Source organism: Apteryx mantelli, chromosome 8 (genome assembly GCF_036417845.1).
Source record: "Apteryx mantelli isolate bAptMan1 chromosome 8, bAptMan1.hap1, whole genome shotgun sequence".
Lineage (NCBI taxonomy): Eukaryota > Metazoa > Chordata > Aves > Apterygiformes > Apterygidae > Apteryx > Apteryx mantelli.
Window position 1 is genome coordinate 30,007,235 of NC_089985.1, and position 21,408 is coordinate 30,028,642.

General features: G+C 56.8%; 2 protein-coding genes across 8 annotated transcripts in view; one reads left to right on the forward strand and one right to left on the reverse strand.

Moving 5' to 3' along the window:
• Positions 1-13,589, forward strand: part of SZT2 (SZT2 subunit of KICSTOR complex) — a 62,089-nt gene extending 48,500 nt beyond the window's left edge. For 3 of the 7 annotated variants that reach the window (XM_067301059.1, XM_067301061.1, XM_067301060.1), the window contains 15 exons: positions 84-266; positions 744-1,014; positions 1,270-1,349; positions 1,707-1,832; positions 3,584-3,789; positions 3,911-4,004; positions 4,667-4,747; positions 5,208-5,282; positions 7,734-7,947; positions 8,238-8,421; positions 8,735-8,857; positions 9,151-9,652; positions 9,969-10,085; positions 10,512-10,580; positions 12,837-13,589. In XM_067301059.1, the coding sequence (XP_067157160.1) occupies positions 84-266; positions 744-1,014; positions 1,270-1,349; positions 1,707-1,832; positions 3,584-3,789; positions 3,911-4,004; positions 4,667-4,747; positions 5,208-5,282; positions 7,734-7,947; positions 8,238-8,421; positions 8,735-8,857; positions 9,151-9,652; positions 9,969-10,085; positions 10,512-10,580; positions 12,837-12,980 (2,469 nt within the window). In that variant the 3' untranslated portion in view covers positions 12,981-13,589. Of the gene's footprint in view, positions 1-83; positions 267-743; positions 1,015-1,269; positions 1,350-1,706; positions 1,833-2,904; positions 2,964-3,583; positions 3,790-3,910; positions 4,005-4,666; positions 4,748-5,207; positions 5,283-6,356; positions 6,423-7,733; positions 7,948-8,237; positions 8,422-8,734; positions 8,858-9,150; positions 9,653-9,968; positions 10,086-10,511; positions 10,581-12,836 lie in introns of those variants that run through there. The other 4 variants (XM_067301057.1, XM_067301058.1, XR_010884918.1 and 1 more) reach the window with 3 other exon arrangements.
• A 733-nt stretch (positions 13,590-14,322) lies between these two features.
• HYI (hydroxypyruvate isomerase (putative)) lies at positions 14,323-18,611 on the reverse strand. Its single transcript, XM_067301062.1, has 8 exons — positions 18,401-18,611; positions 17,857-17,968; positions 15,965-16,079; positions 15,714-15,792; positions 15,442-15,491; positions 15,023-15,092; positions 14,697-14,831; positions 14,323-14,489 (listed from the first exon to the last, which is right to left on the reverse strand). The coding sequence occupies exons 1-8, from the start codon at positions 18,594-18,596 to the stop codon at positions 14,401-14,403; spliced, it is 846 nt and encodes a 281-aa protein (XP_067157163.1). The 5' UTR covers positions 18,597-18,611; the 3' UTR covers positions 14,323-14,400.
• Between the last annotated feature and the right edge of the window lie 2,797 nt (positions 18,612-21,408).

The window sequence follows — 21,408 nt, forward strand, 5'->3', positions numbered from 1 at the left end:
AGCACCTGGCTCAGCCTGTGTCACTGTGCAGGCCCTCTCTGAGCAGACCCTTCACCCTCCCTTCTCCTCCTCTCTCCCACCAGCTGACGCTCTACACTTACAACTGGTCCCCAGACCTGGGGGCCAACCTGAACTGCTCACTCACTCGCCTGCTGCAATGGCAGAATGCTCGGTCTCACATTGTGCACTGCCTGCTCAGCCAGAAACTGGGACTCTTTCACCACTACTGCTTCATGGACACACCATGGCACGAGGACAGCAAGCAGGTAGGGCACCCTGCCAGGCAAGGCAGGCCTTTCCCCCTCGTGGGTGGCCTGTCCTGGCAGCTCTGTGGTCTGAGGGAGGCTCCAGACACTTTGTGCTTTTGCATGCTAGTTGGCAAGGCATCCCCAGGTGCTCACAAGTCCGCCTGTGGCCATGCCCACCCAGGCTGCTCCTGTCTGCTTTAGGAGACAGCCAGTGGCAGAGAGGGATACAGGCTCTGCTGTTGCCAGCACTTGTATGTGACTGGAATATTTAGGGTGGACAAGGCTGCAGAATGGGCTTTCTGCTGCACACTATGGCCATACTGGACAGAGGCCTGCTCAGGGCTTTGGGCATGGTCTGCTCTCCTCAGTGCTGGTGACAGAGATGGCCAACAGAGATGGCTGCAGATGGTCAAAATTGGGTTTACTCTGTTCTTGTGGATCCTTGCTCCCAGGCTGGCAGTGAGGAGGCTTTCATAGCTGTGTCTGTTTCTTTAGGAGCCAAACCCCTTCCTAAACTCCACTTTGGAGGTGGATGCACTGATCCGCAGCTCCAGCCCCCCCCCTAGTAAGGAACAAGGCCGGCTGAGCAGCTCTGCACGCAGTCTGCCGTCTCTGCACTTCCATCCCGATGTGGTGCCCTTTGATGAAGCTCTACGGGATGTTACTGCTGTTAAGCGCATACCCCATGGGCCTGACTTGGGACCTTTTGACCCTGTGTCTCGGCATGGGGCCCAATTCCTGGAAATCAAGAGCATGGAGAGGAAAGGTAAAGCAAGGGCCCTGCTGTCATGGGAGCCCACCTAACTGCCTCATCCCAGCCCTGCTCCTGTCAAAGGAGCTCAGAAAGAGCAGAACAAGACTCCTGGCAGAGGGGACAGTTTTCGGCTGCTCTGACCCGAGTACTGTAAGGGGATGGGGTATGACCCACACAGAGTGTGAGGTGGGTAGGATGTGGGTGAAGGGGAGTGGCACTGCTTGGAGCTGTGGCTTGATACTCTTGTGTCTGCTCTCTTTCCTCCAGAACTGGAGAAACAGATGAAGATTGAGAATCTCTTTGTGACCTGGCAGCAGAGATCGGCACAGTCCAACATGCCTATCAGTGTGAGTGCAGCCGGGGCAGGCGGAGGGCAGACTGGGCCCTCCTGTGGGGTGCTAGGAGCACCAGGCTCCCTGTGACCAGGGGAAGCGCTGGAGCTCGGAGCAGGGTGTGTTTTGGGGCTGGTGTTTGGCTGTGGAGTAGAGCTCTCTGCATGAACTTTTTGGGCTTCTGGGCTCTAGCACAGAGCTTTGGGAACAGGTCCTCACTGCCCAGCACTGGCTGGATTATAAAACGGGGCAGGAATGCCGCTAGAGCTTAATCCCCGCTTGAGCAGTAGGATGGTGTGGCAGACAGCCTGTTCCTAGGCTTGGTGAGGGATGTGTGCTATAGCTGTGTTCCTCTTCTGCTGTGCCGAGCAGCTGGCAGACCTGGAGACCCTGAAGCAGTCCTCGCGCCTGGTTCACTACTGTGCTACCCCCTTGCTCTTTGACCCGGCCTTCCGGCAGCAGATTCAGACTGACCAGCAGTGCAAGGTGGAGGGAAAGGTGAGTGCCAGTGGGGCTGGGCTTTGTGCACAGGGGCAAAGGATGGCTTTGCAGTCCTTTCCCAGGACAGGACCGCTCTGAGCTCACCTCTGTGCTACAGGGTGAATTTGCATCCTTAGCCCAGGGCTGCCACAATGGTGAAGATGGAGTCTGGGAAAATCTTTGAGTCCTCAGAGCCTTTTTTCTGCAGCCAGGCCATGCCTGAGGAAGACTGACTTCCCTTTGCTGCCCACGGAATTCAGTCTAGCAGAGCCATCAGAGAGCACCGTCTAGTACTGATCAACTGGGGAAGCAAAACTTGCTTGTAGGCGTTCAGCAGCCAGACCTGATAAACCTTGCCCACACCCAGCAAATAGCTGAAACAATTGAAAACAAACTAGCTGAATCCTGAGCAGATTGCAACCTGACAGAGTCTAACCAGTGCAGATCCCGTGCCAGTCACTCACAGTCTGTGTGTGTGTGTGTCAGAAGGGAAGAACAGGCTGTTGTAATTTATCTAAGTGTCAAAAGGATTCTGACAGGGTCTTTAAGCAGAGGTTGCTACAGAAATTGAGCGCTCACAAGAGAAAGGAAAAGTACCATCACAGAATGAAAATTTGTCTTTGTTTTTGGAACAGAGCACAATGAAAATTGGCTATTCAGTATGAAGAGCCTGGCAGCAGGGGCATCAAGATTGTGTACTGGGTTCTGTATCTTCAGATAATTTATCATAGTACATACAAGATGCTAAGCTTTGCAATGCTATATAACTGTTCAGGTTGGTCTGAACAGAAAAGGACTGCAAGGAACTCGAGAGGGACCTGAATAACCTGTGAAATGAGTGGTATCATGGCAGCTGGGACTTGGTTCGTAATAGAACAGCACGATACGGAGAGAAATTTGAACTACTCCTGTGTTGTACACTAACTACAGAACCTGTACAAACAGGACAGACAGCTCAGTGGATTCCTTCAATTCATGGACAGTTGCATGCAAAGGGCAAACCACTTAGAGTATGTGAGAAATGGGTGTTATGGATAATACTCTAATGCTTTTGTAAAATACTAGTGGGTTAATGTCTTCATCTGTACAGTAGGTGTGAGACCAAGCATCCTGTGACAAAGGCATTGAACTAGAGGGACTCAAGAGAAGGTCAGTGAGTAGCTGGAGAAACCCCAGGTAAAGGGATTACTCCTGGGGGAGGTGAATGAAAGGGCAGATAGAAATATGTCAAAGAAGTAAGGAGATCAACAAAAGCAACGTCAGTGTCTCACACGCACAAGAGAGAGTATTCAAAGAAATCAAAAAGGGAACTGAAAACACTTAAAAGGAAACACTATTGATATCATGTAACTGTGCTATTGAACTAGTGCTAAATCCTGAGAAGTCACCCGGATTCATAAGGGAATTGGTCTCTTACATGGACAGCAGGAGCTGAGGTGCTATTGAGCCTTGTGTGAGCCAGTCACGAGGCAGTAAGACTTTGTGCAAGCCGTTCTGTGGGTGGGAGATGTGGATTATCCCCTTCTGCCACTGTGCCTTTTTCTGCAGTCTGTTACGGTGCTGTTAGGTCAGTCAAGGGCTAGGTAAGTCTTGGATCTTGTGTTCAGCACGTGCACTAGGACAGTGTTTGAGGGAACAGCTGTTAGTGCCCTCTGGCAGAGGGAAGGTCTGCCCTCCACTTGACTAGGGCAGCTGGTGGTATCCCAGCAAGTGTCCCCTGCTGGGGCCAGTCACAGCTGGTCTCCTTAAGAAGTTATTTTCTTTTCCAGAAGCGCCACCGCTCAAATGATTCTACAGCTTCAGGGAGGGATCGCAGCCACAGCTGTGACTCGGCAGAAGCGCTGCCCTGCAAGCTGAAGGAGGAGCCTTGGCTGCAAGAAATGTGCAATGCCTTCCTGCAGCAATACATCCAGTACCTGCAGAGCATGGGCTTCATTCTGGTCCAGGTGCGGCCACCCTCGCCTACCACTCGCAGGTCAGTAATGTTCTGGGAGTTCCAGTGTTAGAGAGCAGCCGATGCACTGAGCTACCCCCTGGCTTAGCACAGCAGGGACCATGGGCCCCATGCTCAAGGCTCTCTCTGCTCTTGTTTGCAGTAGTACAAGCCGGATCCGAGCTCTGGCAGCAATGGGTGTGGAGGGGAGAGGGTCCTTTTCCTACACAAAGCCGAAAGCCGAGGGGAGTCCAAAGGTGAGTGCATGTGCTGCCAAAGCTGTGGAACTGGGATGGAAGTCAGGCTGTGAAGTGGGGTAGTTTTGGCTGGCTTTTGAATCAGTTTAAAGCAGGAAGGATGTGAAAGGGCAGGCGAAGGATCCAAGCAGGAAACTGTCTAGACCAGCACCATCTTTGGGATGTTGGGCCACATGAGACCTGCTCCCCCTCCTGCCTGACTTCAGGCAGCCTTGAGAACCCCTTCCTGGGAGTGGGTGGAACCAATGCAGATCTCAAAAGGATGGCAATAACTTGGTGAAGGCTCAGAAGAGGACCAGAGTGACCTGAAGCCAGGAGGGCTGTCTTTGGGTGGGATGCTGGTGGCTTACCTGTCAGAGATGCTTCAGTCTCTATGGGGAGAAGGTTTCTGGAGGCAGAAGGATCTTTTGTCAGAGTGAGATGAACATGAGAAGCTGAAGTTGAAGAGATCGGAGGAGGGCAACAGGCCGAAGATGAGCCTGGAATGGCTCCACTGTGAGGAGAGACTGTGCAGGCTGTGACTCTTCATTTCTAGAGAAGAGGCAACTAGGGAGGAACAGGATAGTTCTACCAAATCACAGCATTTGAGCTGCCTCCTTCCTTGGAGCATGGCTCCAAGAGTGTGCCTCAGAGCCTTTCCAACTTTGTCCTTCTCTTCCCAGAGCACAAGCCCTGCTGTTGCCACCTATCATCTACAGAGAGCTCTGCCGGGTGGGATTGTGCTGATGGAGCTGGCCTTCCAGGTGAGAGAGAACAAGTAACATAATATAGTCTCTGGCTGGGGTGGGGGAGTTGGGACAATCTTCAAAGGACACAGCATGAGTGATAAGAGAAGAGGCACAGCAGGGACATATGATTCTCCCTTTCTCATCTTGCCTCTTCCACAGTCCCGCAGGGTTGTGGGTCAGCAAGGGGTCCTCTTGCAGGGCCAAGGGCAGTAAGAGTTGCCTGGGGTGGGGCTTATATAGAGGTGAGGGCTGAGCACCAGGCACGGTACTCTGTGCTCAGCCACATGTTGCCTGGTCTCTCTCTGGACCTGCTTGGTTCGGACAGGAGGGGAGAGAAAGCCCAGAGCAAGAGTGTTTGGGACCTAACTCAGACGGTGAAGGGACAGTCTGGGGTGCAGCCAGCCTGGCAGGGGCTGTTCTCCTTCACTGGAGAAGCCCGAGGCCTGGACTGTGCTCAGTGTGCTCTCTCCTCCAGGGCTATTACTTCTGTGTGAAGCAGTATGCGCTGGAGTGCTCGCGGATCCCCATGGGCCAGTCTGTGAACTCCCAGGTAACGGCTTCACAGGCATAACTGTTGCTTCTCAGGGCCAGCGGCTGCTTTGGGGGAGGCAGTGATCTCTGGGACAGGGTGGATTTTTCAGGTGCAGCAAGTTTTGGAAAGCTCTGCTTCCTCCTCCTGGAAAAGCAGAACCATGCAGAGCCTTCAGCAGCTGCATACTCTTCATGGGATGCTGCTTAAGCAAACCTGGAGTGCAGTGAGTGTGGGAAGTTTGGGAAGAGAATGACTCTTGTCCTAGCTGGGTGAAGAAGAGAGAGCAGTCTGGGGAGGAATAAGAGCAATTCTGGCAGATGGCTGCTCCAAGAAAAGTCGGTGCATGGAAAGCCAGCAGCTTGCTGCTTCCTGTGAGCAAGGAGGAAGAAGAATGGCTGTGAGCATGGCTGGCTGCCCTTTGCTGGAGGAGATCCCTTTCTGCACCATGAGCCCTGGTTCTTGACACCTCCATGCCTTGCTTTACAGCACCACAAGGCTGCCTGCTCCCTTCTCTGTGGTGTATCAAGGTGCCACCTACTCTCACCTGTCCCCAAGGCACTGGGTGGCTGCCTAGGAGCTGGCTGCCCCCAGTCTGTCTGAGGCAGGAGGTCCTGCATGACCATACTGTCTTTCACAAGGTGACTTCTTAGCAAGACTGCGTCTTACATATTCCAAGAGTGGTTCTCCTGAGCCAGAGCATGCTGGGGCTTCATGGCAGTCCCTGAGAGTCTGCTGAGACTTTCCTGAGGAACCTGCCTATACACAGGGCAGGATTACCAGGCATTGCAGGGAATGTCTTTGCTCTCTCTGGCTGATTTGGGAGAAGGCTTTGCCTGGTTCTGCAGTGGGAGGGGACAGTGCTGGCAGCAGTGGACAAAAGGTATGGGGCTTGCTGCAGGGGCCTGGCTGACCTTTCCACATGCCAGGACTAGCCCAGAGTTCCCTCAGGTGGGGCTGTTGGGCTCCTATGCCCTCTTTGCTCCCCTTGTCCCACCCTGGGCCTGTGTCCCACCCTGGGCAGGCTGGATGCAGGGACAGGGCTGGGCAGTGCCTTGTCCCTCTTCCCACTGGCTGTGCATCTCTCTCCATCAGGGTACTCTTACAGCCAGAGCTCGCAGCAAGAGCTGCATGGGACCCAGCTCCGTCTCTGAGTCTGCGGTACGTCCTCTCCTCCCACTGCTATGCTGGGCACAGCAGGACCTGTCAGTGCAGGGCTGAATCTCCCACTGGCTGTGCTTTCACCCTTCCTGCCCCAGCAGCCAGCTGCCAGAGCTGTCTCTTGCCTCCTGTGCTGGTGGTGGCTTGTGTAGCAGTACATGCCACAGTGGGCAGCACAGCTTGGGAGGAGGACGGGGTGGGCCCTGGGTGCTCACATGGGGACAGTGGGGATAGTGCCTTGTATTTCTTGCTCTTCGCTCTGCCTCTTCTGGGACAGAGCTGCAGGCTCCTCTCCAGGATGGTCCTGGCTGTGCTGGTTGCCCTCTGGGTGCTCGTGGCAGCAGCAATGCGAGCAGTGCAGAGAGCAAGCCTGTTCTTGTGCTGGTGCTTCCTGTCTGCTGTTTTTCCCTGCTTGCCCCCATTCTTATACCAAGGGATTATGGTGTGGGTCAGCTGCCCAAAGGGGTCAAAGAGCTGAGAGACAGCAAAATGGCACCATCAGCTCTTGGCATGAGGGCAAGGCCAAGGCCTTCACTGACACTGTCCCCTGGCACAGTAGCTGCAGTTGTGCTAGGGGCATAGTCACGGTGTGTGTGTGAAGGCCAATGCTCTGTGAAGGACTAGCACGCTGGGCAGAGATGATGGCCACGTGCTGGCAGCTCCTGCTAGGACACACCAGCTGCTGCTGGATCTGGCTTCCCAGCAGCCAGGCTGGGTCCCCGCTAGTTACTGAGCACAGGGCAGTAGCAGCTCTGTCATTGCCCATCTCTGGAGTCTGGGTCCAACAACTCCCCCCAGGCCCCTGTGCTGCCTCCTGCCATGGGAAGAGGGGGGGATTCAGGGGTCAGTCCCACTACCTGTAGATCCAGATCTCACTGGGGATCCAGCTCTGGCGCATCCCATCCCGGCACAGGGACTAGGCAGTGCAGATCAGCACTCAACTGAAAGGAGGCCATGTCCTCCTTCACAGCCATGTGGCTTCCAGCTCAAGGTGGGGATGAGCCCCTTGCCAAAAGCAAGGCAGTGCTGATCAGTCTGTGCTGCTACTGGAGACCAGCAGTGGGATTTTCATTGTCCCAGCAGCAGGATCAAGTGTAGAAGGAGCCACTAAGCTGGATCCCTTGGTCCAGGGGCCAGGCCTGCAAGTCTGCTATTTGCACTGTGCCATATGGCTTCTGGGCTGCATCCTGCCCTGGTGTCAGGGCAAGGGTGATCACAATGGCTCTGCCATACCTTGCTGTCAGCAGAGCTTTGCAGAAGGGTGTGAGGTGCCTGGGAACATGCCTGCCTTGACTCCCTGTCCCTCCCCAGCTCTCCATGCTCTTCACGGAGGAGTGTGACAAGGTGCGGGACCTCATGCACGTGCATTCATTCAGCTACGACTTCCACTTGCGTATAGTGCACCAGTATCTGCTGGGCTCCCATATGACCCTCCGCCAGGGCTACCATCTCACCAGCTTCCTGGAGGATTTCATTGCCCACCACACTGACATACCCAAATTTGGCCGCAACCATGTTTTCCAAGGTGAGTAACTTGGTGTGTGATCAGTCTGGGTCTGATTGCCAGCCTGTAACTTGGCAAAAAGTTCCCAAGTGCTCTACAAGCAAACATGACCCTGGGAGTATCCAGCGAGATGAGAGGGAGAGGGTGACATGGGGTGCCCAGCTCTAGGAGAAGTCTCTGCTGCCCTGTTGTGGAGGGTATGCTGGTTACTCAAGGGCTCTGTCCCCCAGAGTAGTTTGCAGGGACACTGCTCTGCCCGGGTAATAGGTGCTGAGCAACTCTTGTGATAGCAACATGTCCTCCCCTGCTAGGCACACTGGCCCTGCCCACCAACATGATCACTGCACACCAGCTGTACAACTACATCGCTGACCATGCCAACACCTACCACATGAAACCCCTGCGCATGGCCCGGCCAGCCACGGGCAGCGACAGCAAGAAGGGGGCACCAGGCACAGAGCAGAATGAATATGCACTGGTCTCTATCTGGAACAGGTGAGTGCATCTGCTGCTGGTACCTGGAGCTGTCCCAAATTGGCTGGCACCCCACAGCCGGGGGGAGACTGCACCAAGGTGCCAGCAAAGCTGATGCTGTCCTCTATAGTGCCAGCAGTCCTGCCCAGCTTTTCTGAGATGATGGCCAGCAAGGATGGTGTGTGTGTGTGTGTGTGTGTACGCACATGCAGTTGCCACACTTCCAAAGAGTCCTGCTATCTCCAGTCCTTCATGCACAGTAATTCTGTTGTGACTGAGAGCTCTGGGGAAAGGAAGTGAGATCTGTTTCACACCAATATGCCTTTACTCCTAGCTCGGGCTCCTACAAGGACTCTGAAGGTCTGCGTCATCATGATGACTTTGACGTGTCCCTGCTGGTATGTCACAGTGCAGCACCGTTTGAGGAGCAGAGCGAGGCAGAGAGACGCATGCTCCGGTGAGAACTGAGGGCCCCGGGACACATCACCAAAGCTTTTGGCTGGGGAAGAGGGCTCTGGAAGGGACCAACTTTGTCTGGGACATTGTGAGTAGGTGTGATGCTGTCTGGGGAGGCTCCTTTGCAGGAGACTGGATAGTGTGGTGTCTGTCCAGCACTGCTGTCCCTCTGTCTGGGCAGAGGAACACAGAGGAACACCCTTACTGGCAGGGACAGAGGCCCATGGTTCATTTGCAGCCCAGCTGGGAAGAGAGCAGCCCTTTCCCAGCTCACAAGTGTCTCTTTGCTCTCAGCTTGCGTTTCTACGTCATCATGACTAGCCAGCGGGAGCTCTTCCCCCGGCTCACGGCTGATATGCGGCGCTTCAAGAAGTTGCCGCGCTTGCAGCGGGAAGTGCTGGAGCCTGTGGTGGGCCGGGCCGCATGGGAGGCAGCGGAGCCGGAGCCAAGCCTGGGGCAGCAGCAACCAGCAGAACGGGAGCTGTGGCAGGACGTGGAGGACAGCAGCGAGTTTTATGCGGGGGGCACGCAAGTCAAACTGGGGCCTGGGCTCTTCTATACCTCGCCGCTCTTCCCCTTGCTGGCCTCTGAGGTGGCCTCAGCCCAGAAACAACTCAGCAACATGGTGCAGCTGGCCAAGTGCCACTGCCGCAGGGACAACCTCTGGAAGCGTCTCTTCCTTCTGGAGCCTCTGGCTTCTGACAAGCTGAAGCTGGGCAAGCTCTCGCTGGTGGAGCTGGAGGAGCTGCTTGATGCCGTGCATGGGAAATCCATTGCTGATGTTGACCCTCAGCTGGTAAGCAGCAGGGCCAAGAGTCATGGTGCCTAGCAGTCACTGCCCTGCTCTGGGGAAGGAGTGGGGCTGCAGATGAAGGTCCTGCAGGGCATGTCTCTTCCTACTTGGTGAGGAGGCAGAGGCAGGAATATACTTCCTAGTGGGTGAAGGGGGAGGCTGCCCAGGCCTGTGTATGGAGAGTGAATGGCCCTGGGTCAGAGTGCCTCAGTGAGCTCTGAGGGACGTGTCTCTTTAGGGGTCTGGATGCTCTAGCATTATGGCTGCTGGTGCCATGGCTGGAGGGGGTTTTGAGATCAGACCTTTTCTGTGCCCGCAGGGATGCTTCCTCACCATGACAGCCTCCTGGTACCAGAGCCTCATTAAAGTGCTGTTGAGCCGCTTTCCCCAGAGTTGTCGGCACTTCCACAACACTGAAACTGGCACCCAGTACCTGGTAAGAGCCAGCCTGTCACCCGCCTGTAGCTTTGTCTCCCCTGCCCAGGGCCCACCTGCCATGGCTTCCTGCAGTGTGAGCCTGGCGAGTGCTGTCAGGACGGCATGGGTGCTGCCATGATGTTATTCTCCACTCTGCCACTGGTGAGGTGTGATGTGTGTGCTCCTGCAGTGCAGCAGTGTCTGCTTGTCTGCCTCCAGACAGGCAGGTCACTTTTCACCCTCCAGAGCACCATGCCCACAGTTGCCCAATGTATATCCCCACAGTTTGGCAGTGTCACCCGTGAGCCGGGCAGGCTTGCACTTTCACTGCTGTATCGTGCTGCCAGTCCTGCACATCAGCACGTCCCTGGGTTGGTGCTTTCCTTTGCCTGTCCTGGGGTTTGTACTGTCTCTTTTCCAATGTGTGCTGTGGCTCTCTTGACAGGTTGTGCTTAACCAGAAATTTACAGATTGCTTCGTTCTTGTGTTTCTTGACTCCCATTCAGGAAAGACGGTAAGAATTTAAGAATGTAAGAGCAGCTATATCTGCTCAGACCAGGAGTCTGTCTAAATTCATCCAGCAGTGGCCAAGAGCAGGTGCTCATGGAGAGAGTAAGAGCAAGTCAAGAAGCTTGTGACACCTTTCCCAAATACTGTCCCAGCATCTGACAGTCCCTTTCCCCTCCCAGGATTGCTTTTAGAACATGTTCTCAGGTGTCTCTTTCCAGGCTAAAAACTCCTTGTCTATTCAATCCAAAGCCAGACCAAACTTGGGCCTGGCTGAAAAAGTGGTCACTAGTGCTGCATACTGCTTTTACCTGGGGAGGAGGGATGGGGACCTGCACTGTAAGGGTCCCAGCAAAGCTGCACCTGTTTTGGCCTTTTCCAGGCTTGATGGCAAAAATTCTCTGCCATCAGCTGTGCTCCAGGCAGAGGGCAGGATGGCTCAGAGGAAATCCAGTTCCACAGTGATGCTATCACAGGGAATGCAGCATGTCTGATCCCTTTGTAAATAAGTTGCACTCCATCTTAAAAGTGGGTAGGAGAGACAGAAAAGGTGGTGCCTGCCCGAAGGCTGCTTGCTCAGAGCCTTCCTGCCAGCTGATGGCGAAAAGCCCTTCCCATCTCATGCTGGCTTTTGAGATTTTGTCATGACCAGTTTTATCCTCTCGTGCCAGTGGCAGTTTTGAGCTGAAGCATCTCTTCACTGGGCTGGTACTTGTCCTTCCCTGACACCTAGATTCCCCTCCACATCTGAAGGTGGAATTTTCTCCTGTCTCTGTTTTGCTATGTTAAACAAGCTGAGCTCTTCAAGCCTCTACTACTAAGAAAGGCCTTCCCTTCCCCAGTGACTTCATTGTCCTTCAGAGCCCTTTTCATTAAAGGTCAGCCTTTGTAAATATGGATGCCTGGGACTGTACCTGGTATTCCAGAGGAGTCTCACCAGAGCCTTCTGCAATTGCACTGCTTTCCTGTCCCTGCTGGTACTTCTGGTAGAGCCTGGGGTGGTATTAGTCTTTTCCTGGCTATGTCACACTGGTGATTGTGTCAGCTTGTGGTCACTGATACACCCAGACCCTCTGCCACCTTCATCACTTCCCCTTAGTGAACTCCCATCTTGTAACAGAAATCCTTCATGTTCTTAACCTTGTATTTTGTGCTTAACATTCATCCCTTTCCTGTGGCCTCTCAAGAGTCTCTAGGGTTTCTTTTTGTATTATCCCAATCCTCTTTTGTATTAGTGCTTCAAATTTTATCAGCATGCTCATCTTTGTACCAGATTCATTATAAAGTACTAGACAACGTGAGTCCCAAAACCTATCCTGGAGGAATTCCATTTGTAACCTCTCTCCAGCCTTCTACTTCCCCTTTCAGCACTACCATCTTCGCCTTATAATTTTTGCATTAATTTCTATCTTTTTCAGCTTACCTAAATTTCCCATGTGGCACTACATCAAATCCTTTCTGAAGCTCAGATAAGATATACCATGATTCCTTTGTCTAGAAATATTACCTTATCAAAGAGAACTCTAGGGTTAGCATATCGCTTTGGTAAAACAGTGCTGCGTTTACTTCGTGATTCTTTCTTTCCAGGCCTGCTCTAAAGCCTTGCACGCTGTTGGAGTTAGGCTCACAGATCACTTTCTCTTCCCTCTTAAATGATGGCAGTGCATTTGCTGTTTGGCAGTTACACAGCTCTTCTCGTAGCTTTACGAGTTTGTTAGGAGAGCCTGGCTACTGGATGTGAAGTCTGTATTCCAGCTCTGGAGATCATCCAGTCCCCTGTCTCCTGCCTCCACCACACTGATCTATGAGTGCACTGAGCCACTTGCGTTTTTCTTGTGCTTCAGTTTTTGTAACCTCTTCTGAACCCCATTCTCTGTCCCCCTCTGCCCTTGCCTGGCCTTGTCAGTATAGTCATTATGAGAACAGAGGTGCAACTCTTTGCCTTAGAAGAAATTTCCCTCCAATTTCCCTGGAGGCAGTAAGATCCCCTCCTCTCCTGAGGCAGCTGATGCAGGATTTGTATAACTGCAGGTTCATGGGGAGCCTAGGCAGAAGGAGTGGGCATGTCCTCACACCTAATTCTCACTGGGACAAATGGGAGAAGGCTTAAACATGCTCTGTCATGGGAGGAGGCACTAGCTTAGTGCCCTTGACATGCTAGGACTTCTCCTGATACCTGCCTGACACTGCCACGTGAGTGCCCATGCGCCTGGGTATGTACTTGTCTTAATCCCATCCCTCACTTGCTCCTTCCTCTCAGCAGAGCCTCACAGTGGTTTTCCGGGAGCCATTCCCTGTGCAGCCCCAGAACAGCGAGAGCCCTCTGCCGCAGCTTGTGTCCACATACCATCACCTGGAGTCAGTTATCAACACTGCCTGCTTCAACCTCTGGACAGGCCTGCTCTAGCACTGGAGCCCACATCCTGCAGTGACACATGTACTGGACCTCTCTGCACATCTGTGCCAATGGTGATGACGGGGAAGAACAGGCCTCTTGGTACCTGTGCTCCAGCACTGCAGGCAGCACCGCTAGCAGCACACATGGGTACCAAACCGAGGAGCCTGGGAATGCGCGAGGGCAGCCTGGCTCCTCCTCTTGTGCTCCAGCCCCTGCCGCACTTTCACTGGCTGGCTGGTGTGGCCCTCAGCACGCTTTTCAGTACTGAATGAACTTGAATTGAATTGCAAGGACCGGAGCTTGGCTGCTGCAGCCTGGCAGAGTGGCTCTCAGGGACATGGCTTTGGCATCTGCAGGTGAGTTCTGCCTGCCAGGAAAGTGTGGAGGAGCATGCTGCACCTTCTGGCATGGGGCAGCAGCGTACCTCGCTTTAGGCGAAGAGGCTCCTGCACTTTAGGGCTCTTGGCAGTGAGGCTGCCCACTTCTGGCCCTTTGCTTTTATCAGGAGAGCACTGAATGAGACAGGAAGGGTGAACTGGACCAGGGGAAAGGGTTTTTTTGGAGATGTACACTAAAGCCATTGCTATATCTGTGAAGTAAACTGAACCAGATTCCCCACTTGTGTGCTGCTGGCTAGCCTTTCATAGGAGCTGCAGAGGCAACCCTGACCCTACAGGCTGCCTCTCCCGAAAGTGAGGATGGAGGGGGCTGGCTGGATTTGCACTGGAGTCTCATACTTGCTCTAGAGCAACAGTAATACAGTCCCTCTGTCAGCACGGTGTGTCCCTGTGAAGGCAGCTCCAAGCCTGGTACCTTGGTGTGGAGGCATGGCCTCTGTGCTCAGCCCCAGGTTGAACCAGGCCTTTCTCTCAGGGAGCCTGCAAGGCAGCTGGTCGCTTCACTTTCCCCACCTGCCTGCAGGGTTTGGCATTCTGACATGAGTGTCTTGGCCACACGACAGCAGCCTCAAGAACTCCAGGGCGTGGAAGAGGCAGGATGTCAAAGCCCACAGCACCAGTCCCTCTTCCCCTGACTCCAGCTGGAGCTGGACTGGAAGAACCCACTCCCTTCCCAAGCCCAGCAGTGCCTGGTGTGCCACTGAGGGTGCCACTGAGGAGGTGAAGGTGCTCCTGTGTAGCTCTAGTCATCCTGTCAGCTCCAGTGCTGCCCCAGCCACCCCCAAATATGACTTGCGGCAGACAGTACTTGAGCAGATGAGGGCCCAACTTTCTGTGCTGGCCTAGCAGGGCCTGCTGCAGGCCTGCAGAACAGCCTTGGTCTCAGCAAACAGCAAAGAGTGTTAAGAAGGTGACTAGGACATAGAAGCTCTTAACCTTGCTCTAGAAATCACCCCAGTCAAACAGGGAGCAGACTTGCTTTTTTGTTTGGGCCACTGATTTGAATTTTATTCCAGTGATTTCATTCTGTTTTATTCTGTTGCCTTTCCGGTCTCTTCATGCTGCAGGCCTCGGCTCTCCCAGTACGAGCGCAGCCAGCCCAGACCATCCACTGTGTCTCCTACAGTGAGAAACAGGGTTTTCTGCTGGCCCCCCCCCAGGCAAGCTGGCGCTGATTTTCCTGCAGGCAGGGTACTCATCCCTAGGTGCCCCCCCCCAGCCCACTGCCTGCATAGCCCCCTAAGACATGCCTGCTTTTTTCATGGTCTCCAGCAAGCTGGTCCGTGCTGGGATCTACTAGTGGTGCTCAGACTGCAGGCCCACTCACCTTTTGGAGCGTACTCGCACCCCACGTAGCCAGTGTAGCCAAGGGACTCCAGGAGCTGGAAGAGGTAGGGGAAATTCACCTCCCCAGGGCTGTCGGGCTCGTGCCGCCCTGGCACCTGTGCAATCTGGATGTGACCTAGGGAGAGAATGAGAGGCTCTTTGCTCAAGGCAACTGTGCCTGCAGCCTTCTATAGGCATGGGACAAGGTGACCTGAGAGCAGCCCCTCATCCCCAGCCAGCCACCACAGTGTGGGGAAGGAGGGCCCCATCTCAAAGCCACTCCTGCCCCATGTACGTGTAGGAGCCCCTTCAGGTGCAGTGCCCTACCTATGAGGGGGAAGTATGTCTCCAGGTTGCGTGACAAATTCCCATCCATGATCTGGCAGTGAAAGATGTCCTGTGTGAGAGAGGAGACAGTGTAGGCTGTTCAGCAGCAAGTGGCTGGGGATGGAGTCCCTGTCCCTCCCTGTGCCCCCAGGAAGGGCTACAAAGCCCACAGCCACCAGGGCTCCCTTGTGGTGCCAGGCCCTGCATGCAACATGCTGGGCATGCTGGAGCAGGGCTGCAAGGCCCTGAAGCGTCTGAGCCTTTCCTGTGGCCCTCACACCACTGTGCTGGGCATCTCCTTCTGCCTGCTGTATTTGGCTAATACTCAGCTTCACCATGGAGCGGGGTTTGGCTTTACAGATGGGAAGCGAGGTTCCCTGGTGGAAGGTGGACCCTTGAGATGCTCGATACTGACTCACCAGCTGCAGCTTCAGGTTGGGCCGTCCCACCTTCTCCAAGATGGCAGCAGCTAAGGGTGCAAGAGATGAGCGCCAGTCATTCCCAGGCTGGGAGCTTCAGGGTGAAGCCCTGAGACCCCCATTCATCAGCTGTGGTCCCACAGCAGGTCCCTGCAGGTAGGCAACCTCCTGGCTTTGCACTCGAGCAGCAGCAAGGGATCTGCCTTCAGTCAGAATGTTTAGGGGCTCTTTCTCCTCCCTTGAAGGAGACTTTGGGGAGATGTCTGCCTTACCTTGGTGCGGGGTGTTCAGAAAGTAGCGGGGGTCAGTGATGCGACTGTTAATAGGCTCTATCAGTCCAATCATGTCTTCCTGTAACACAGTGATGTCACCCAATGGAGCATCTTGTCACCTCTGCAGCAGGCAGCTGCTGGCATGCGCTGCAGCTGAGAGTGCTCCTTCCCTGTTCCAGGCTGGTGGTGGACTCGCCACCCTCAGTCCGCTAAGAGTTGCACCCATGGAGCAGGACCTGTTTCCTAGTTACCTGGGCCAGGATGTCAGCAGCATATCGGAGATTCTCAATGAACGTGGTTTCCATCTCACCTGCCACTGCTGCCCGGTCTGCACCCACAGGAACCCGCCCAGCCATCAGATGGATCCTGCAGAGAGATCAGCCGTGGGCAGTAGCTCCAGTCTCCAAACTGAGTGGTCACGCACTAATGCACCTTCCTCTGCAGTTAGAAAATGCAGCGAGGGTAAGGAAGCAGACACAGAACGTGTCAAAAGTAGTTCCCTTCCACGCAGGAGGCAAAACAGGCTCCAGCGAGCTGCAGGGATACAAGCCTGTACAATCCCACTTCAGTATGCAGAGGAACATCTTTGAACCTATTAAACGACAAATGATAGGCCTTGGTTCTTCCCTCTTTTGTCTGCTGCCTCCTCCTCCCTCATGCCAAGGCCAACCCCAGAGATTCAGAGGGTGAATACCCCCATAGCGGGTCTCACTACTGGAGCTGCCCTGAAGCCATCATGATGGACGGCAGGTGCGCTGTCTCTGCTCGCAGCAGATCGGATGCCTTGTCTTGCTGTTTGCTACGGCCAAAGGTTTAGAACAGGAAGGGGAAAAGGTGGCCAGCTGCTGGGCTATGACAGGCTGCATTCAAAGCTCAACTGCAGGGCAGGAACAAGGATCTTGATTTGGTGAAGGGGTACTGTGAAACCAAAACAGACTATCATCTCCCTGTTAACAGAGCGTAATGACCTGGGCAACTGCAGCCCTCAGTCTGATGTATCCTGTAGGCAGGGCCTTAGATTACATTTTGAGGGAAAGAATGATGCAAAGAGGTAAATGGAATAGAAATGGAACATTGTTTTTCTGAAGTGGATTGTGCCAGACTAACTACATCTCTTGCAATGCATCTACTGCACTTTGATCAGTGGGGACTTCAGTAAAGCAACTGTTGTGGTGTCAGTGGAAATTACTTGTTGAAATGGTGTGTGTGGGGGGGGGGACTACTGTGCAGAGATGAGGACAAGAGCCTCCAGGAGGCATTACAGGATAAGATGAGTGGATAGACCCTTATGAAGGGTCAGCTTTGGGACTGCTCTGAGTGAAAACATTAACTGTCTTAGGACTGCATGCAGGAGTGTGCAAACAGAACTGGCTCCTGCTCCCAGCAAGGGAGGCACTGCTGGCACAGCGGAAAAGGGCTCATCGTCACAGGAAGGTCTCTGCGCCCCAGGGGGTGGCAAGGTGCAGCAGTACAAAGGCCAAGTCCTGTACAGAGAAACAGCTGAGGCTGGCAGCTGAAGCAGGAGCAAGTGACACAGAGAAGTGCTTTGATGCAGTTATCCTGAATCACCTGAGGCGCAAGAGGGGCCTACTGCCTCCCCTGCAACTCTAAGATTAATTGCTTTAGGGTATGAGAGGAGCAGAGGTACCTACAAGCACCAGGGGGAGGGTTTGCCTTACAAAAAGAGGTTGGCCTGTTCAACACAGCACTCAACAGGGGCCTCAACTGCTGTTCAAATGTATACTAGGGTAAAAGTATGGCTGTGTAAGCTGCAGGACAAAGCTGGCCAGGAAACCAGGGCAAAAGATGGAGTCAAAAAAAGGGCAGCTTGTGGGCAGAGGTGCTGGAACAGTGTTCTGCTGCAAGCAGGGGTGGTAAAATAACCACCATGTTGGTAGGAGAGTGACTGATGGAGGGGGGAGACAGGTCCAGCACGGGGACTGTGCGAAGGCCAAGCGCGGGATCGATGCCAATGGGGATGGTCCCTGTTGGGGGTGACTGTCTCCATGGGGTACAGCGTGACCAGCACTGCCTGCGGGCGCAGGGCCAGCACCACCTTGACTAGGCTGTGGTGGCCTGGGCACAGGCAGGTGGGGACGAGGAGGGGATGGCACATTGCTCCCCCGCCGCCCCACACACCTACCTGGGGCAGTCCACGGCCTTGGCGTACTGCACGGCCATGGCCAGGCCCTCGCGGAAGGCAGGCTGACGCCCCGGCACAGCCCCCAGCCCCATCTCGCCCTTGTCCGGGTCTCCTGCAGGGGGGATGGGGACCGGGGAGATTAGTGGGACTCACCCCTGCCTGGGGACACCCCGCCTCGCCTCCGTGTGGGGATGGCACCCCACATCCCCCGCCACCATCCCTCACTGCCCGGGGACACCACGGCCCCCAACGGCCGCGCCTCCCCCCCCCACCCCGGACAGGGTCAGGCCCCAACGGCCGCGCCCCCCCCCCACCCCGGACAGGGTCAGGCCCCAACGGCCGCGCCTCCCCTCCCCCCCCCCCCCGGACAGGGTCAGGCCCCAACGGCCGCGCCTCCCCCCCCCACCCCCGACAGGGTCAGGCCCCAACGGCCGCGCCTCCCCCCCCCGGACAGGGTCAGGCCCCAACGGCCGCGCCTCCCCCCCCAGGGCGGGGTCAGCACCCACCAGCCCGGCTGCCCCCGCGCGCCCCCCCGCGGCGGTACCGGGCGGCGTGTTGAGCAGCACGAGCCGCAGCCCCGCCCGCGCCGCCGCCGCGCGCAGCGCCGCCGCCTCGCAGCCCGCGGGCCAGGCCGCCTCCGCCGCGCGGAACCCGGCGCGCGCCGCCGCCTCCAGCCGCGCCGGCAGCGCCGCGCGCTCCGGGAACAGCCACGACACGTTGGCCGAGAAGCGCAGCGCCATGGCGGGCCTGGGCCGCGGCGGGGCGGGGGCGGCGATATGCAGAGCAGGGGCGGGGCCGCCGGGAAGGCCCCGCCTCCAGGGCCGCGGCGCCACCCCGTGGCGGCAGGGCCGCCCGACGCCGCCCGGGTCGCCGTCTTCTTCAAGGGGGCGGGCGGCGAGGCTGGCGCGCTCCCTGGCGGGGGTGTTTCCGCCGGGTGTTGGCCTGGCGCGCAGAGCGCCGTGGTCGTTGCTCTCCCGGGAGCCTGTCTGCAGCGGCGTCTCGTTGCGCGAGAAGCGCGCTCGCCTTTGTCCCGCGCCCTGCGTGTTTTACCGTAAAACGTTCGCCCCGGCTCTGCCGAGCCGCGGCTCCGGGGGCAGGAGCCCGGCCCCAGCCCTCCGCGGGGCCCGGGACCGGCCCCGGCTCCCCGGTCCCCCGGCTCGTGCGCCCTGCGCCGCTTCGGGCGCCCCGCGGCTCAGGGCCCCGCCGCGGAGACGCGGCACCGCAGAGAGGCGCCCTGCGGTTACCGCCGGCTCTCGCCTCCTTCGGCTCCTCGCCGGGGCGCTTCTCCCCCAAAGCAGCGCGAGGGACGCAGCCCCGGCTGTGCCCAGCTCCTCGGCAGCCGAGGCGGGGCCCGGCCCGCTGCGAGCACCGCGGTTTGCGGCGGCTCGGGGAGCCCTGCTGCGCCACCAGCCGTGGCCCGGCCCGGCCAGGGCGAGCGGTTTTCGGAGGGAGGTCAGGGCAGTGCAAGCAAAGGGGAAAGCAGCAGCAAGGCTATCCATTAAAGAGTCTCTACTCAATTAAGGCTATTGATTAATCAATTAGAGGAAGCTTGACTCAACTTCTCAGCAATAATCAAGGCTGTCCCCGGTGATGGACAGCTGTGCAGCACAAGGGGCACGGGCATGCAGTGCGGGCGGCGGGTGTCCCTGTGGGCGCCCTCCCGCGCAGGCTGGACTGCGAGGCCAGATGCGACTGGTGGTGGGGCTGCGCGAGGGGCTGAGCTGCGCCGGGGATGGGGACTGCGCCCTTGGGCCCTGCGAGGGGCTGAGCCGTGCTGAGGATGGCACTGGCGCCCTGGGGCCGTGTGAGGGGCTGAGCTGCACTGGGGATGGTGATGGTGTGAAACGCTGAAGCGGTTAATGGCATCTTTATATCCTTGATAATATATTTCATTGATTTTCTCTTGTTATAACTGCAGTTCCTGCATTGCAGTCCAGTGTTTTATCATTTTTCCTTGGCAGGGTACAGCGGGTTTACTCGACACTGGCAGACTCGCCTGGGCAACGCAGTGGCTTGGGGCGATGTTACGCTTGCTGGAGACGTGTCACATCATTGTCCCCTCGGGAAGGGGCAGGCCCGTAGCCGGAGGAGCCGGGCGCAGCGTGGGGGCCTTGGCAGGCCCGAGCAACTCTCCTCCGAGCCTCTTCCACCCTGCCCCATCCCTGCCACAACACGGTTCCAGGCCAGCCTGCAGGTCCTGGGCTCGGCCTGGCCCTCCGGGCGCCCCAGATCTCTGACGTCCACTGCTGGGAGGGATTCCCGCTGCAAGAAATGGTGTGATCCTGCAGCTCCCGCAGGTGCGTGCAGCCGCTGCCGCCGTGCCGGGGGAAGGCAGTCTCTGGGAGGCAGCGGCTTAGCGTGGCAGACCGTGACACTGCCCCGTTAGTGCTGCGTCCTCCCCTCCGTCCTGCCTTGCCATTGCCAGAAGCACAGCAGAGGCCGTGCTCAGCTCGTTGCACATACTGCTAATGTGTCCTTGGCTCTAGCGGGAGTCTCAGCAGGAGCAGGATGAGGAAGGCAATATGAACCGGCCTGAAGTGGCCTCTTCCAAGAAAAGAAATTGGACAAAGTGGCCAAGGAGCAGGCGCGGGCAGAGGCTTTGATCCGACTGTTTTGCGTCCACCCCTTGCCCATCACTGTGTGGACTGTCACACGCCAGCAGCTGTGCGGGCCCAGGTGCGGGGCCGGCCGCCCCAGAGCCCCTCTCCGATGGCAGCTGTGAGAAATGCCGGGGTCGAACCAGGATGCGGCAAGCAGCCGGGACGCCCCTGCGCCTCCCCCAGCCACTGCCTGGCTTCAGCCCCTCAAGCAGCCGCGGTCTGGGCGTATTCGGTCACCCCGGGGATTTCCCACCCTCGGGCACACCATCCCGACGCCAGGACCTGCCCGGCTCGGGCGCCAGGGTGCAAAGCGCCGCCCCTGCCTGCCCTGAGCCTGCTCCTGTGCTGCAGCCCCCGCCGGCCCCGGGGCGCCCACGATGGATTTTTTGCTGCTCGCCATGAATTTTATTAGCCCAAAGAAAATGTAGCTCTTGCGTGTTTTATTACAGAGCCGACACTTCGGCACGGACCCGGCTCTGGCCTCGGCGATGGGGAGGACGGCGGGTGGCCGCGGTGGCTCCCCGCACCCGTGCCCCCGGTGGGTGCCGGGGGGCTGCCAGCCCGCTGCCGCCGAGCTGGGGCGTGGAGGCAGCCGGGGCCAGCGGCTGAGCGCAGCCCGCTGCCGGCGGTGGGCATCAATCCCGCGCTGTGCTGCTTGCTGGGCTGCTTCATTACCCCATAAATCCCCCCTTGCCGCGCTGCCAGGAGCCTCTTCTCTCTCTCTCTCTCTCTCTCTCTCTCTCTCTCTCTCTCTCTGAAACACGTTTTCATTTAAATTGACATTTCTGTATTTTTAACTACCTCTGCCCTGGCTCCAGGGCAGCTGGGCTGGCGCCCTGGGTGCTGCAGTGCTGTGCCCGGGTGGCCAGACCACCGAGGGCAGCGGTGGCCTGGGGCACCGTCCCCGGGAGGGGGCAAGAGATCCCCCCACACCTGAGGTGCCTGGCACCCT